Source organism: Physella acuta, unplaced genomic scaffold, assembly GCF_028476545.2.
Source record: "Physella acuta isolate Inbredline_101_S28 unplaced genomic scaffold, ASM2847654v3 ptg001231l, whole genome shotgun sequence".
Classification (NCBI taxonomy): domain Eukaryota; kingdom Metazoa; phylum Mollusca; class Gastropoda; family Physidae; genus Physella; species Physella acuta.
The window spans coordinates 139,202-155,929 of NW_026732747.1; the positions used below are offsets into that span (position 1 = coordinate 139,202).

The 16,728-nt window shown below is 40.2% G+C and overlaps 1 protein-coding gene across 1 annotated transcript; it reads left to right on the forward strand.

The window, feature by feature from the left end:
* Window positions 1-532: 532 nt before the first annotated feature.
* LOC131957280 (antistasin-like) lies at window positions 533-10,064 on the forward strand. Its single transcript, XM_059322005.1, has 4 exons — window positions 533-647; window positions 8,179-8,328; window positions 9,616-9,711; window positions 9,951-10,064. Exons 1-4 carry the CDS (start codon window positions 590-592, stop codon window positions 9,965-9,967), a joined length of 321 nt encoding a protein of 106 aa, XP_059177988.1. The 5' UTR covers window positions 533-589; the 3' UTR covers window positions 9,968-10,064.
* The last annotated feature ends 6,664 nt before the right edge of the window (window positions 10,065-16,728 follow it).

The window sequence follows — 16,728 nt, forward strand, 5'->3', positions numbered from 1 at the left end:
CTATCCCTAACCCTAACCCTAGCCCTAAAACCTAACCCTAACCCTGTCCGGGGGGGTAATGTCCTACTGGGCGGGGGGTAATTGACAGGGGGGTAATTACTCTGGGGGTAATGTCAGGGGGAAATATCCGGGGGGTAATTGACAGGGGGGAAATGCCCTGTTCCCGAATTTCCCATACTCCACTGTGAGTGAGTTGAAGAAAGCGAAGAACAATAACCATTCTCTTCGCATTGGCTTGGTGAAAATTCTCTTCCCACTTTACTTTTCCGGTTTGCTTTTTAAATAATTACATAACTATATTAGAGTTAATTAGAGTAAGCTTTTACACACAAAACTATAATAAGGACCATAACCCTAACCCCTAAGCACTAATGGGCATAAGTTAAGCTATCGCTTTTTTCATAGTTGTGGTTCTATTAACATGGTTTCAATTATACCTATCAGATTTAGTTTCTGTTATATTTTAAAGAAGTAATTAAAACATTTCATTACAAAACTTTATGGAGCCTCTATCTGTATGACACGATAAGATAAGAGAGTAAGTATTTAAAAAGTGTGTTTGCAACAAGACGACGGAGGTCACTATCTTATGTTACTTGACAGCACAATGCAGGCTCGGATCATTTTTCTGGCTATTTGTTTAATAGGTAATTATGTTCTCGTTAAAGATTTATGATAGTAATAGTTTTTATTTTTATTTACAATTTTGTTAACTGTAATTTGTTTTTTGGTAACACAATATTATAAATAAAAATGGATGTCTATGTTATTCCAATATCAATGGCTCACATTCAGGATCTCTACGCATCATACATACATACACACATATTTATATATACGTATATATATATATATATATATATATATATATATATATATATATATATATATATATATATATATATATATATATATATAAATGTGTTTATACATATATAGTATATACGTATAAATAACTATTATATATATATATATATAAATAACTATTATATATATATATATATATATATATATATATATATATATATATATATATATATATATATATATATATATAGGCCTATATATATATAGGCCATACACACATATATATATATATATATATATATATATATATATATATATATATATATATATATATATATATGTAACGAGTCCCCGAGTCTATCCTGCCGACAACGCCAAATGTAACGAGTCTCTGGCTACCCTGGCGACAACGCCAAATGTGACCTTCCCGAGTCTAACCACTCATTCCACACAACATTGACCACAGCATAGATACTCGAAGATGCAGGTTCATTATTGATCCTTTTATTACATGAATCAAAGAATGCTTCACAATAATATAATGAATCAAGAGAGATGTTTCACAATAATAGTCTGAATCAACGGACCCCCAACAGTCCTCACTAGGCTTCATCTAACTGAATACACATGTCTAACGTCCTTCTTAACACAATATAACCAACTTGATACTGCCACACAGACTCACTGAGAGAGAGAGACTGACGGACTGACTGACTGACCGACCGACTGACTGAGAGAGACTTCCTGAGAGACCGACTTTCTGAGAGAGAGAGACTGACGGACTGACTGACTGACCGACCGACTGACTGAGAGAGACTCTCTGAGCTCGGCCGTCGCCTTCCTTATATCCCCTTCATAATCGTACTCATATTCGGTCCTATCATAATCGTAATTGTAATCGATTCTAATCGTTACATCAGACTGTTAATTACGCCGCTTCTGTCGTACAGTCCGATTTTAATAAGCCACCTGCATCCTGTCACATCAAAGTTGACAGACCGTCTTTCGTATCGCTTCCCGAGATACTACGCCTTGGCATCAGCCAACACCTGCACTGTGACGTCAGACTGTAACACGTTATGTCTCTTGGTAACTTCCCCTAGTTACATCCACCCCTGCCTTTTTTTGTGTGTTATCAACCACAAACAACGCTTGGCAGGTGCAGTCCTTCAAAGTCCATCGCACCACCGTAAAAAAAAATCCATTGTTCCACTCACTGTCAATGTCGTCACATTCGTATAAGATTGACAGTTATCCCTATTTCACATATCAAATGTGTCTACATCATCTTCCTCAGACACAAAACAGTTCTAGAATTCACATCCACCTTTTTTCGTTTGGTGCCTTCACCAGTTCATTTGTATGACTTTTTGAACAGTCTGTTTTCATACCAGCGCGACCATGAAAGAATTGATGGTTGCTGACAAAAAATTTCGTATTCTTTCTGTTTCTCAAACTTCTCCGCGGACCACTTATCTGATGGTCTACTGTCTCTCTGCTTTTGGAGGGACCGGGATCCTCCTTGTTGCCGGTATCCTCCCCTTGTGTGTCGCTGTTGTTTTGTTGATGGTGACATGGTTCCGGGATGGGTATGAGAATTTCCGTTATAGTTTCCGGTTCCCTAATTGTCTTGGGTTTCCTTGTGTGTAACTGCTCTCCTTGACTATGACAATATTTCTTTAATTGAGCAATATTCGCCCACCGATCCGGTTTGGTGTGATCGATGGGTCTTATCTTAAAGGGGCCACCTGCTACTTTAGGCATCTCCACGACTTGCCATATCTCCTGTCCCCAGAGATCGTGGATTTTGTTTCTACCTAACGGGTGGCTACGCAGTAATACCCTGTCGTTCAGTTTGAGTGGCGGGTCCTTTGTCTGTACCGGCGGTTCCCTTCGCCGTGCTTCATGTTCTAGTCTTTCCTGTACTACCCTGTACATTTCTCTAATTCGTCTCATATGTTCATTCACATATTCCAGTACAGTGTATGAGCCAGTCATACTCTCCTTTTTTCCTAGGAACAAGTCAAGGGGGAGTCGAGCCTCCCGTCCGAACAGCAACATGTATGGCGAAAAGCCGGTTGTGGCATGGGGTGTGCAGTTGTATAGATATACCAACTCTGGGAGAAAATCAGGCCAACGTTTTTTCTGTTCAGGTTCTAGCGTACGCAGCAAATCATGCATGCTGCGGTTGAACCGCTCGCACTGTCCGTTTCCTTTCGGATTAAATGTGGTTGTTCTAGATTTGTTGATCCCGTAGTGGCTGCACAGTTGGTTAATTACTTCTGACTCAAAGGCCCTTCCTTGGTCAGAGTGTAATTGTCTTGGTATGCCATATTTGATGAACCAATGTTCTATTAAGACCTTTGCCACTGTTTTGGCAGTCTGATCTCGTGTGGGCACCGCCACAGTCCATTTGGTGAAAACATCAGTCATTACCAACACATGTTCCGTCCCATCCGATGATTGCTCCAACGACGTAAAGTCCATAGCCACAATCTCTAGTGGTTTTGTCGCTAATAGGTGTCCCGATGGCTGTCTCATTTTGACAACTGGCATTTTCGCATGCTGACACCTCACACAAGCCTCACAATGGCGTTTGACCTCCATTTCCATATTGGGCCAGTAACACCTTCGTCGTAATATTTTGTGCGTCCTGTCCTGACCCTGGTGTCCTGCCCGGTCATGTGCCAACCTTAGCACTTCTTCTCGTAATTGTCCAGGCACCACCACCTGGTGTATTGTCCCATCAATTTGGTCATGAATTCTCCGCATGAGAACACCATCCTGTATACTGAGACGGTCCCACTGACTCAGTATTTTCTTTGTTTCTCGACCAAATTGTTCTCTTTCCCTTCTTCCTGGGAATTTTTGTTCCTGGACGTGTTTCAACAGCGGCTGTAAGCCACTATCCGTTCTCTGGGCATCTCTTATCTGTTTGTGATTAAAGCAATTAAAATCACTAATGTCCATATGTCCGGGATCTGTGGAAATGTGCTCCACCCCGGTCTGTCCGTTCTGCCTCACTTGCACCCCGTGAGGGATATCTGTTGACGTTCTGACCTCACATATTCCTGTCAGCGTTTCTTCCTCCTCGCCCGGTCTCTCGTAAGGATTCCTTGATAAGGCGTCCGCATTGCCATTGGACCGCCCCGGGCGATATTTTATCTCTAGGTCAAAGAGTGCCAATTCTGCTGCCCATCGCTGTTCGATGGATCCCAACTTTGCTGTCTTTAGGTGACTCAAGGGGTTATTGTCAGTGTATACCACACATTTAGCACCTAATAGATAGTCCCTGAATTTTTCCGTCACAGCCCATTTTAATGTCAAAAGTTCTAGTTTCATGGCGCTGTAATTTGTCATGTTCTTCTCTGATTCCTTCAGAGCTCGACTGGCATAAGCAATAACCCTGAAACCTTGCTTTTGTTGTTGTGATAGCACAGCTCCCAGACCTTTAGAGCTGGCGTCAATTTCTAGCCGAAATGGTTTGTCAAAGTCTGCGTATCCCAATATCGGCGCCTCTGTCAAAGCCTTTTTCAGTAGCTTAAACGAGTTCAGGCATTCCTCAGTCCATAATTCACCTATCAGTTGTGTTTTACCTTTCTTTTTCTCCTTACTGTGTTTCTTTGTCATTTTGTTTACCAAGTCATGCAATGGTGCGGCAATTTTTGCAAAACCAGGCACAAATTTTCTATAATAGGAAGCAAAGCCCAAGAATGATCTGACCTCTACCGTAGTTGTTGGCTGTTTCCATTCTTTAACAGCTGCAATTTTATCTGGGTCAGTGGCGATGCCATTCGACGAAATCACATAACCCAAAAAATGTACCGATTTCAGACCGAAGCAGCATTTGTCTGGGTTCAGCTTTACTCCTATCTCCCTAAGACGGAGAAACACTTGTTCTAATCTTTCTAGATGGTCCTCCCAAGTTTTTGAGTAAACCAGTATATCATCCAAGTACACCAACATTATTTGAAATAGAAAGTCACTCATAGCACTCTGCATTACTCGCTGGAATGTAGCAGGTGCATTAGTTAGACCAAACGGCATACGGGTCCACTCGTACAGTCCCAGTGGAGAAATAAATGCAGTTTTATGTTGATCGTTGGGGTGCATGGCCACTTGGTGGTAGCCACTAGCCAAATCCAAGGTAGAAAAAAATCTTGCTCCCCCCAACGCATCAAGACATTCATCAATACGAGGCAAGGGGAATGCATCCCTTCTTGTGATATTGTTCAATTTCCGGTAATCACAACACAGTCTTATCTCCCCTGACTTCTTTTTTACCACTACTATCGGTGCCGCATACGGGCTAGTGCTGGTTGTAATAATTCCCTTTTTTAGTAGATCGTTCAGGTGTGCCTTCACCGCAGAGTAGTGACTCGGTGGTAATCTTCGATAAGGTTGCGCCACCGGCTTGTCTTGTAGTAAGGGTATCTGGTGTTTTATTACTTCCGTGTAACCCAAATCACCCTCGTACGAGGCAAATATATCCCTGTACTTATTCAACAATTCATTTAGTTTTGGGTCCTCAGTTTCCGGGAATGTATATGATCGGCCATCCTCTTTCTTCACCTCGGCCGTCACATTGACCGACCTAATTGTTACTTCATTACTGCTGGTATTGCTCAGTTCGATGCACTGTGCCGACCTTTGTACCTCGACGTTCTGTGGTACTCCTACCAGAGTATTAGGCGGTATAAAAATTTCCTCATCCAAAACATTTGCCACTAATCCTTGAACTAGTCCATTTTCCGCTGATGTGTATGTCCGCAGTAACACGACGCCTGCCCTCAGTGCGGCGCCACATGGTTCTATCATCACATCACCATTCACGCTTCTATCACCAATTTGTAATGTGATTGCCTTGACCGTGTTTGCCGGGACTGATATCCTTCCTCTGGTCTTGGCAAACCTGGCCAATTTGGATCCCCGACCTGGTGTGGTCGATCCGACAATATTTGTAAGAAATTCCGGCAACTGGCCAAGAATATTCATGCCCAACAGGCAAGGTATATTTGACACATTTGTCTCTAGGTTGTGTTTCGTAACGAACACCCCAACCTGCTTCAACCTATGTCCCGCCACCACGACATCCGCCAGAAAATAACCACAGTATGGAATGGTTAGTCCATTAGCTGCCGTCAGGCGCATGCATGTGTCAGACCTCAACCTATGGTCTTTTCCTTTCATCCATTTGGTGTAAAAATTTTCCGTGATTGTCGTCACCTGGGAGCCTGTATCCACAATTGCCTTCACCGCGATGTCCCCAATCGTAATCACCATTTCGGGACAGACTCCCATCATTTTGCTTCTTGGGCCATAACCTCGCCCCTCTGTAGCCTGGCCCTGCCTTACAGAGGACGACCGTTTCCCTGGCAGTACCGTGCCATATGTCCGGGTTGTGAACAGGACAAGCAAATTGGTCGACCGTCGGCCGACCACCGGAGTGATGGACCGGCGGGTCGCGGCCGTCCAACCTGTCTCTGTTTTGTCCCGTTCTTTTCCTGATTCTCAGCTGTTGACCTGCTTTCTAACCTCTCCAATCTTTGGTTAACCTTATCCAGGTGGGCCAACAGTTGAGCCATCATGGTTTCCACCGTGCCGGTCCCCGTGGGTGGGGATTGTTTCTGTTCCGGCACAGAGACTTTGTCCACCGAACAGTTCGATTGGTCCTCATCCTCGGACCTGCGGATCGCTGAGTTCCTGACCTGAAGGAAGGTCAACTGCGGGTCTTTGTGGACCTCCTCTTTCAACTCTCTCCTTAAGATCGGGGTTGCTAGCCCCTCGATGAACTGGTCCCTCAGTAGGCGTACATCAATGTCAGGTGTTTTGCCCTTTACCGAATCAAAGGCCCTGTTTATTCGGTGTGAATACTCCATCACACTCTCCGCCATTCTCTGCTTTACGCCTACGAACCCCGATAGCAGTTGCGATCCCGACCGTCTCTCCCCAAAGGTCTCCATAATTAGATCCAGCACCTTATCTGGATCTGATTGGACGGTTTTATCGTGGCATTTGACCTCTGCCCTAACCGTCTCTCCTATACTGCCCATCAGCAGTCTTAATCTTTCCTCTGGTGACATGTTTCTCGAGGCCCAGGCCGCTTTGACCTCCTCACTGAACCTGTTGGTTAAAGTTGGATCACCGTCCCCGTAAAATTTGTTAATGTGGGACTCTCTGGGCAGGACCACAATATGGGTCTGCTTCTCGTCCAGAGTAGACATTTTATTCCTTTAGTAAAAAAAAAGAGTTCTTTCTTACCGTGTGTGTATGAAAAAATTTTCCTCGTTCCTCAATTTTCACTGTTCCTGAATGTCCGAATTCACACACACACTAAACACAGTTATGAACTAGGTTGACTATGGGTGCCTAACGCGGCAAGTCTCGTTGAATTCATCCTGTCCGACGACGCCAATTGTTACCTAGGCAAGTTGCATACCCTGCTCGCAGCGCCAAATGTAACGAGTCCCCGAGTCTATCCTGCCGACAACGCCAAATGTAACGAGTCTCTGGCTACCCTGGCGACAACGCCAAATGTGACCTTCCCGAGTCTAACCACTCATTCCACACAACATTGACCACAGCATAGATACTCGAAGATGCAGGTTCATTATTGATCCTTTTATTACATGAATCAAAGAATGCTTCACAATAATATAATGAATCAAGAGAGATGTTTCACAATAATAGTCTGAATCAACGGACCCCCAACAGTCCTCACTAGGCTTCATCTAACTGAATACACATGTCTAACGTCCTTCTTAACACAATATAACCAACTTGATACTGCCACACAGACTCACTGAGAGAGAGAGACTGACGGACTGACTGACTGACCGACCGACTGACTGAGAGAGACTTCCTGAGAGACCGACTTTCTGAGAGAGAGAGACTGACGGACTGACTGACTGACCGACCGACTGACTGAGAGAGACTCTCTGAGCTCGGCCGTCGCCTTCCTTATATCCCCTTCATAATCGTACTCATATTCGGTCCTATCATAATCGTAATTGTAATCGATTCTAATCGTTACATCAGACTGTTAATTACGCCGCTTCTGTCGTACAGTCCGATTTTAATAAGCCACCTGCATCCTGTCACATCAAAGTTGACAGACCGTCTTTCGTATCGCTTCCCGAGATACTACGCCTTGGCATCAGCCAACACCTGCACTGTGACGTCAGACTGTAACACGTTATGTCTCTTGGTAACTTCCCCTAGTTACATATATATATATATATATATATATATATATATATATATATTTATTTATTTTTTTATTTATTTATAATTATATACATCATTTACCCAGAGCCAGAAAGTTCTTTGAATTTTAAAATGTGTCATCCCCGTTTTATTTGCTTTGTATAGCCCCATCGGCTCTGTCTGCACCATCAAAACGAGGCTTTTGTCTGTCGCTATGTGACTGGCAAAACAACTACACCTGCCCATCTGGTTATGAGTGCCGATCTAACGGCTGTGGTCATCAGTGCTACAGGACAACCTTCGTGCAGCCCCCAGGTGCCTGTATTAATTTACCTCGACTAGAATCTATATTTACACTATAGCGTCACGTGTTAGGTGGGAGGGTAGTAAAGTAAAAGATTCCTCTTCAGACTTAGCGATCAATATATGGTAGATGAAACAGAGTTTATATATTTCTTGACTCCGGTATATGAAAGGGATATAATGCGGTCAGCCTTTTGCCCAGCCACCTTTACTTTCCATAAAGAGAGTTGGGTACTCATCAGAGCTGGGTGGACTCGGCAGAGGCGTAGCGACCCTTCCCGGCGCCCGGGGACAAACTTTTCAATTTGCACCCCCCCCCCTCAAGATTTCCATTTGCACCCCCCTCAAACTTTCGATTTGCACCCCCCTCAACCTTTCAATTTATTTTTCCAACCCATTTTGGCGCCCCCTAAGGTCGGCGCCCGGGGACATATGTTCCCCCCCCCCCGCCTCCCCCCCCCCCCCCTCGCTACGCTACTGGGACTCGGGGACGTTACACTGAACCCAGCACAAGATAGATGATACTATTGGGTGTGGTTTACATCAAACTGTCAATAATTTTAGTACATAACTAGATTGATTTTTGTAAGTACTTTACACTGACTCCTTCGGTGGGCAATCTCTGACTTAGTGACGCCACTGTTTGTATCTTTTCTACCATTATTTTTACATCCTGAAAACAATTTGGTGAGGTGAAAACCATAAGTATTTTAATCAGCAGAAATATGCCTAATATATTGATATTATTAATCTAATTTGTATGAATACATTGGGTACCTTTATACAAATTATGTTTGCTTTATTTCTACTTACGCCAGGTTGCAGACCTCCAAAAAATTAAAATTATGGTGTTATCTGTTTGTAGAAAATTGCTACTGACTATGACATTAAATAAAGTAGACTAACCATTACCCGGATTTTATTTTAACAACAACGTGCGCTCATTATTTGGAGGATACAATTTTCGGAGAGTGGTTGGAAAAATTAGATTTGAATCTAGAGGTCTTCTAGTGAAGATGCCTTGCATACTTTGCCGACCCCTACCCTACCCACTATCAGCAACCATAGTCACAAAAAACCAAATCCCCTGCCCATCAGAGGCGTAGCGACCCTTCACGGCGCCCGGGGACAAACTTTCGATTTGCACCCCCCTCAAACTTTTCATTTCCACCCCCCTCAAACCTTCGATTACTTTTTCCAACCCATTTTGGCGCCCCCTAAGATCGGCGCCCGGGGACAAGCAAGCTATATTTTGATTTCTGTGGGAAATATTTTCAAATGTAATGTATGTTTTCCTAGGTTGCCCGGAAGTCACATGTGACTACGTCTGCCCTATGGGATATGTTCGAGACGAGCAAGGATGTGAATCGTGTTCATGTATCTTAGGCGCTAACGGTAACCCCCTTTTTTTTTTTTTTTTTTTTACAAAGGGAGATAAATGAAGATTGCTTTTTTAAAAGTGTCACAATATTTTTGACATAACGACTTTACATTTTCAGATATATAATCTCAACGCATAAACTAATTAAATTTTGCCAACAAATACTTTGTTGAAAGTCTAAAACAATGATCAATGTAATATGTAATAATCAATGTAATATTTATAAAATCTTTTTTTCTCTCCTCCTTTGTAGCAATTATAGGAAGTTGAGAATTGCCTACATCCGTGAAAGCTGAATCTACCGAGAATGTGATTGCCTAAAATACCACGAAATAAAAAAAAAAAAAAAAAAAAAAACTTCGGCAGCTGTTAGATTGGGTTTAATGTGGAAATCCACAATTTTTTGAAAAAAAATAAAACTTTGTGAACCGAATCTGTCTGTTTATATTGTACATTCATGCATACATTCAATTTCATTATAATCACTAATATTCTATTTTCTATACTCAAAACTAATTTGACCGTTAGGCTTTGTTCGTAAATAATATTACGCTTGTTTTGTTCAAACCTCTGGAATGTAAATTTATCTTTTCATTTTAAAATCACTTTTCTAACAGGCCATCCCAACTCAATTCCTTTGTCATAATCTCACATTCCACTTCTTACACCACAACTAATGTTCTATTCTTAAAACTCTGACGTAATTTAACTTTAGCAAAAAAAAAAAAAAAAAAAAAAAAAAAGGAACGCTGCGCATTCTAAAACAAACTTTAGGCCAATGGTAGTCGAACAGTTTGTCATATTGTAAAAGGGATTCAGAGCCAACAACATTCTCTAAAAAAATAAACCGACCGTATTTGATACTTTTATATCACATTATTGTTGGGTGTAACACGAACCTTAGGTCCCAGTATAGTGGCGTTACTTACTGGATGTGACTACTAGCCTTCCCACTTTAGACAAATGATATATGATAAACACAAATAGGGTTTCTTTCAGGGGGGGGGGGGGGGTATGTGAGGTGAGGGGGGATTTTGAAACTTCGGGTAGGGGATTGGGTGGCACGTAAAACTTTGGGAGCTGGACAGTGGCGGAACTAGAAATCAAAGGCTCCCCCGCAAAGAAAAAACTAGGGCCCCCTATATATATATATATATATATATATATATATATATATATATATATATATATATATATATATATATATATATATATATATATATATATATATATATATATATATATATATATATATATATATATATATATATATATATATATATATATATATATATATATATATATATATATATATATATATATATATATATATATATATATATATATATATATATATATATATATATATATATATATATATATATATATATATATATATATATATATATATATATATATATATATATATATATAAAATCTATATCCTAAGTGAGTAATTTAGTCTACTTCATTGCAATATAATCAATATATAACCATTCTGAGTGAACAAAACAGAATTATTTAGCCATCACTCAGTTTGAGTTAGAAAAGTATCATAATCATGCTGGTCAAAAATATATAAAGACGTTAGCTTGACTCGTGAATGGTTTCTCGCGTTATGTTTATTTTTTTCATTTTAGGCTTTTATAATATCAATTTTGAAAACATTGATTTTTATAGCCATACTATTGTATAGTACGTCTTATTTAAATAACAATTCAGAGAATCAATTGCTTTTTAATATACATAGTACAAAACTATTTAAATGAGCTTCGTGGGCATCCCTATTTTAAAGAAGGGCAGTAAGGCTTGGAAGTAGTGTGAATGTTTAACTACCTTTCAAACTATAGCTCTTGTAGATTTTAAAATATTTTTCTACGCAACAATCTCTGCTATAGTAGACCTGTTTTTTTTTTTTTTACAAAAACACTTTCAAGATGCATCAAAAACATACTTTTTGAAAAAATAAATGCATTGTGTTTTGGTCGGAACTGGGCCCCTAAGCGTCCTGGCCCCCCCCCCCCCCCCCCGCATTGCGAGGTCTGGCGGTATGGTAGTTCCGCCCCTGGAGCTGGAGCGGATACTGGTTAAAGAATGTATTTTCCGGTTGCGGAGTGTGATCTGCGTTGAGGGGCACCCATCGGAAAAAGCACGAAGTAGATTATAAGATGTATTATAATAAGTACCTTATTCGTGACACAAACATATAATAGTGAAATCGTCTACAATTGAACATAAGGGCCAACACTTTAAGCATGAGAGGGCGGGGGGGGGGGGGGGTCATAATGTAAGCGATCATTAGTTTTACGTTCTGAGGTGTGTCAGACAGATAATTTTATAAATCTTTTAAAATGTTTTGCTACAATGCTCTAAAACAACCATCAATTTTTTCACAGGAAATAAGTTCTATCACAAGGACACGATTAGATAAGAAACTAAACACTTTTAAAGGCTGTCCTTTATCTAGGCTTACGCTAGTCTTTTCATGTTTTAGCGTCCATCTTCAACACAATGCATTCACGGATTATTTTCGCTGCTTTTTGTTTGATTGGTAATTTTTTTGTCTGATGAGATTTTATTTGACAGCAGATTATAGTTTCGTGAAAGCGAATAGTTTTAATTTGTTTTTAGATTTAATAATTTGAATTTTATTTTTTTAAATTGTTAGTGCTACTTTAAACATGCTATAATTGAGACCACCATGTAGATTATTAAATAATGGGAAACGGTATGATTTATCAACACATCTCGCTTTCAAACCATTTTAACGCACTAGTCACGAGATCTGTACTCTTTGTTGTAACAGTGTCCCCAGCTCCCCCTCCCCCATTGTTTCTTTCAGAATATATTCTCGGGGGGGGGGGGGGGCTAAATTTTTCCGGGAGAATAGCACACTGGTAAAAGTATATATTTTCTATATAAATTCTATTTCGTTTGTGGGTGGGGGCGGTGGACGTGCTTCGGGAAAGAGATAACTGTGAGAAACACTGCCCCTTGCCCTCTTAAATAAAAAAAAATACCCCCAAGTAAGACGATTTCTACGACACCCCTACCCCCACCAGCCGGACCACATTCCCTCAACTTGAGCAGTAGCTGCTGATGTTAAAACCTAGTTCTATGAAGATACTAACGGATGACAAGCTGTATCTATTAAGTAACTTCATGTTTGCAGCTTGAAAAATTAAGCATTAAAATAAGTCACATGAATGACAGTGAAAATACACAGATTTCCAATTAATAAAACTAAAATTCTAGCATTATTTTAACATGTGTTCCCCATTATTTTTCCCTCTCCTTAACCCCAGAGGTTCTGTCTGCGCCTTCAAAACGAGTCCATTGTTTTTCCTTATGTGACTGGCTCGACAACTACACCTGCCCATCAGGTTATGAGTGTCGATCTAACGGCTGCGGTTTTCAGTGTTACAGGACAACCTTTGTCCAACCCCCATTAAGTTATCTCATCGATCTATTATAATTTTACTCTTTAGTTCTCGTTTGCATACTGAAATAATAAGTGGTGTGGTAGAAAGCAGGCCTATCCCTATATTAGTCAATATCAGTGGTGTAGCGAGGTCGGGTGTCATCCGGTGCGGCACTTAATGGTGTCACCCCCCAGAGGCGTAGCGACCTTTCCCGGGGACAAACTTTCAAGTTTCCGATTTGCACCCCCCCTCAAACTTTCAATTTGCACCCCCCCCTCAAGTTTTCGATTTGCACCCCACCCTCAAGTTTTTCTCTATATATTTTGCTATTTTTTGCCTTGGTGTCACCCCCCTAAATGGTGTCACCCGGTGCGGTCCGCACCTGCGTCCCCCCCCCTCGCTACGCCCCTGGTCAATATATATATATATATATATATATATATATATATATATATATATATATATATATATATATATATATAGCTTGAATGAACAAACCGTCCATTAAAAACTCGCATTTATAATTTTATTTCTAGGTACATTTCCTAAGGGTATATTTTGTTCTGGCTTTGATGGATACAGCCTATGGTTAAAAAAAAATCAAAGGGAATAAATCGGACGTTATACTTATTGTATAGAGCTGGTACTAAGCAGCCTAGATCTAAACCTGATATTAGATTAACGTACTAACTTCTCCCCTCGTCCCATTTTAAACGTCCAAAAAATACTCTAAAATTTACCATAATTCTAACGAAAATCACAATGTTTGGTCTTTGCAAAACATACTGTCACCTTCCAAAAGAGGAGCACATCGTCACAGAAATCTCAACTCACTTGGTGTAAGACTTGACTTATTCATCGACAAACTTTCTCACCAACTATGCAAAAAGTATTTTATCTTCATTAAATTTTTCAAAACTGACATAATGGGAGAGACTTTTAAGATGTAAAAATAATGTAGTGCATGTTTTCATAGGTTGCCCGTTAGTTAGCTGTACCAGCGAATGCCCTCTTGGCTTCGAAAGAGACGAGCATGGGTGTGAATCGTGTTCGTGCATCTTGGGCGCTAACGGTAACTCTTGTCTTTAAAGGGAAATAACTGTTTAAATAACTGTTATTGACGTAACGCTTATTTTACATTTTCAGACACAATTTTGAAATAATTTTCTCAACGAATAAACATTCTTAAGATGGAACTCCTGATATAGCAATTAATACAATTTAACCTACTTCTAAAACAAGTTATCATTTTCAATAATCAAAATAATACTCACAATAACTATTTTCTCTGTATCTTTATATAGCTATCATAGGAGAGTGAGGAATTCTACTGACATTGAAGCGGTAGCACGAGTTTCCTTGAAATAAAAATTGAGCATTAACTTTTTTACTTTCTCGTATATACGAAGTATAGAGAAAGTCTTGTAATCGTGCAGAAAAAAAATCGAGATTTTACAAATCTCGACGTTTTACACCTTACTGATACGGAAAAACATAATTTTACAATCTTGTCCGTATGCCTGTGTGTGTGTGTGTGTGTGTGTGTGTGTGTGTGTGTAAACACGATAACTTGAGTCAGAGTTTCTTCCAGGCATCTCTCCCCCCCGAAAATTTTTTACCGCCCCCCGAACGAAATGAAATTTATATAATTTATATAGAAAATATATACTTTTAGCAGTGTCCGCCCCCCCGAAGAAAGTTTACCGCCCCCCCCCCCCGAAGATTTCAAGTGCCCCCCCGGAGAAAAAAGTCTGGAAGAAACACTGACTTGAGTACCGTTATAGCTAGGTTGATGAAATTTCATATATAAGTATTTTATCAAAATCGTAGATCCGTATCAATTTTTGAGCGATTTCCGATAACCGGAAGTGGTACTTTTTCTACTTTGAATTTTTTAAAAGCCTATAACTTGAGTACTATTTTAGATAGACAAATGCAATTTCACATGTAAGTAAAAGATCTAATTCTCTGCCTTCTTTCAGATTTTGAGTAATTTCCGTTGACCGGAAGTAGTAATTTACGCCATTTCCGATTTCTCAAAAAAAAAAGCATGTAAATTTATAAAGTACTAATAATATTCCGCTCTATTATGCACATTTTGTTTTGGCGTTCGCTTGGTGCGCAATTCTTTTTTTCTACGAGATTCTATTCTATTTTTAAAAGTTTAAGTAATTAAAAATCATGTCTATATTCCGAGTTATATAAGAATATTCGAGAAAGTTTAGGGGAGATCACTCCTGGTTTATTATATGTTGTATGCACTTTCACTTATCAGTTTGTTTGGTTTAATATGGAAAAAATTGTCATAAGACGTTAGAATTCTAGAAATATTAAGTATTCAGAAATAAACGTGTTTGAGTATGATTATTGGAAAACTGTAAAACACAATTTTCATCTTCCTATAATCAGGGGCGTAACGAGGGGGGGCGGGGGGTGCGGACCGCACCGGGTGACACCATTTAGGGGGGTGACACCAAGGCAAAAAATAGCAAAATATATAGAGAAAAACTTGAGGGGGGGGGTGTAAATCGAAAGTTGGAGGGAGGGGGTGCAAATCAAAAACTTGAGGTGGGGTGCAAATCAAAAATTTGAAAGTTTGTCCCCGGGAAGGGTCGCTACGCCTCTGGGGGAGGGGGGTGGGTGACACCATTAAGTGCCGCACCGGGTGACACCCGACCTCGCTACGCCACTGCCTATAATTCAGACTGATGATCTGACTTTGCTAGCTATAGCCATCAGAAGTCATATTGGCAGTGTATACGGAATTGATAAGCCTAAAGATTGACACATGTCCTGATAAAATTAACTTATGGCGCAGTTGGTTATTTCCTCTAGACGTGAAAGGCATAAGCCTACATTTCGTAAGTGTAAAGGCGGTGTAAAAAGGGTTAACGGAGGGGGCTGCTGGCGCACCAGGTGTCACCCAATCAAGTGACACCACTTAATGGTGTTGGGTGATAACAAATCGACCGAAATGCGTGACGTTGCATATTTTATGGTGAGACCCCCTTAGATCTATATAACAATAAGCCAAGACCCACCGTGGAGCTGTACAGCAAATCAAAAACCTTCATCTATTTATCTCAACAACAAAAAAAAAAACCCTGTCGCTAGGGTTTTTGTTATCGGAGTGGGGGTTGAATTTGAATATTCCCCCCCCCCCCCCCAATTTGTATTGTGTAAAATTTCGGTTTTCTGACTTACAAGTTTTAATTGAAAGGTTGATAATGATATATGTCAATAGTTAAGGGTCATCCATAAATGACGTCAAGCTTTTTTTGACGATTTTACCTCCCCCTCCCTCCCCTCCGTCACACATCGTCACAAAAAACCAGACCCTCCCCCTAAAATGATTTCACACCTCAGCCTACAGCCACCCCCCCCCCCCCTCAAAATTGCAGTTGAATTAATCTTCTTAAAATACGATAGAGTATTTTAATAAATTCCTATTACAATATATTAAAACGGTTTTCTAAAATGCGAAATAACGGCTACAATTCGTTTTCTAACATTGCTTTTTTATAATGCAAAAGTTTAGCTTCACACCATCTGAACTCCCCACCCCCCTCACAACAAACCGTCACAAAATTAAGCACCCCCTCTTCCCCC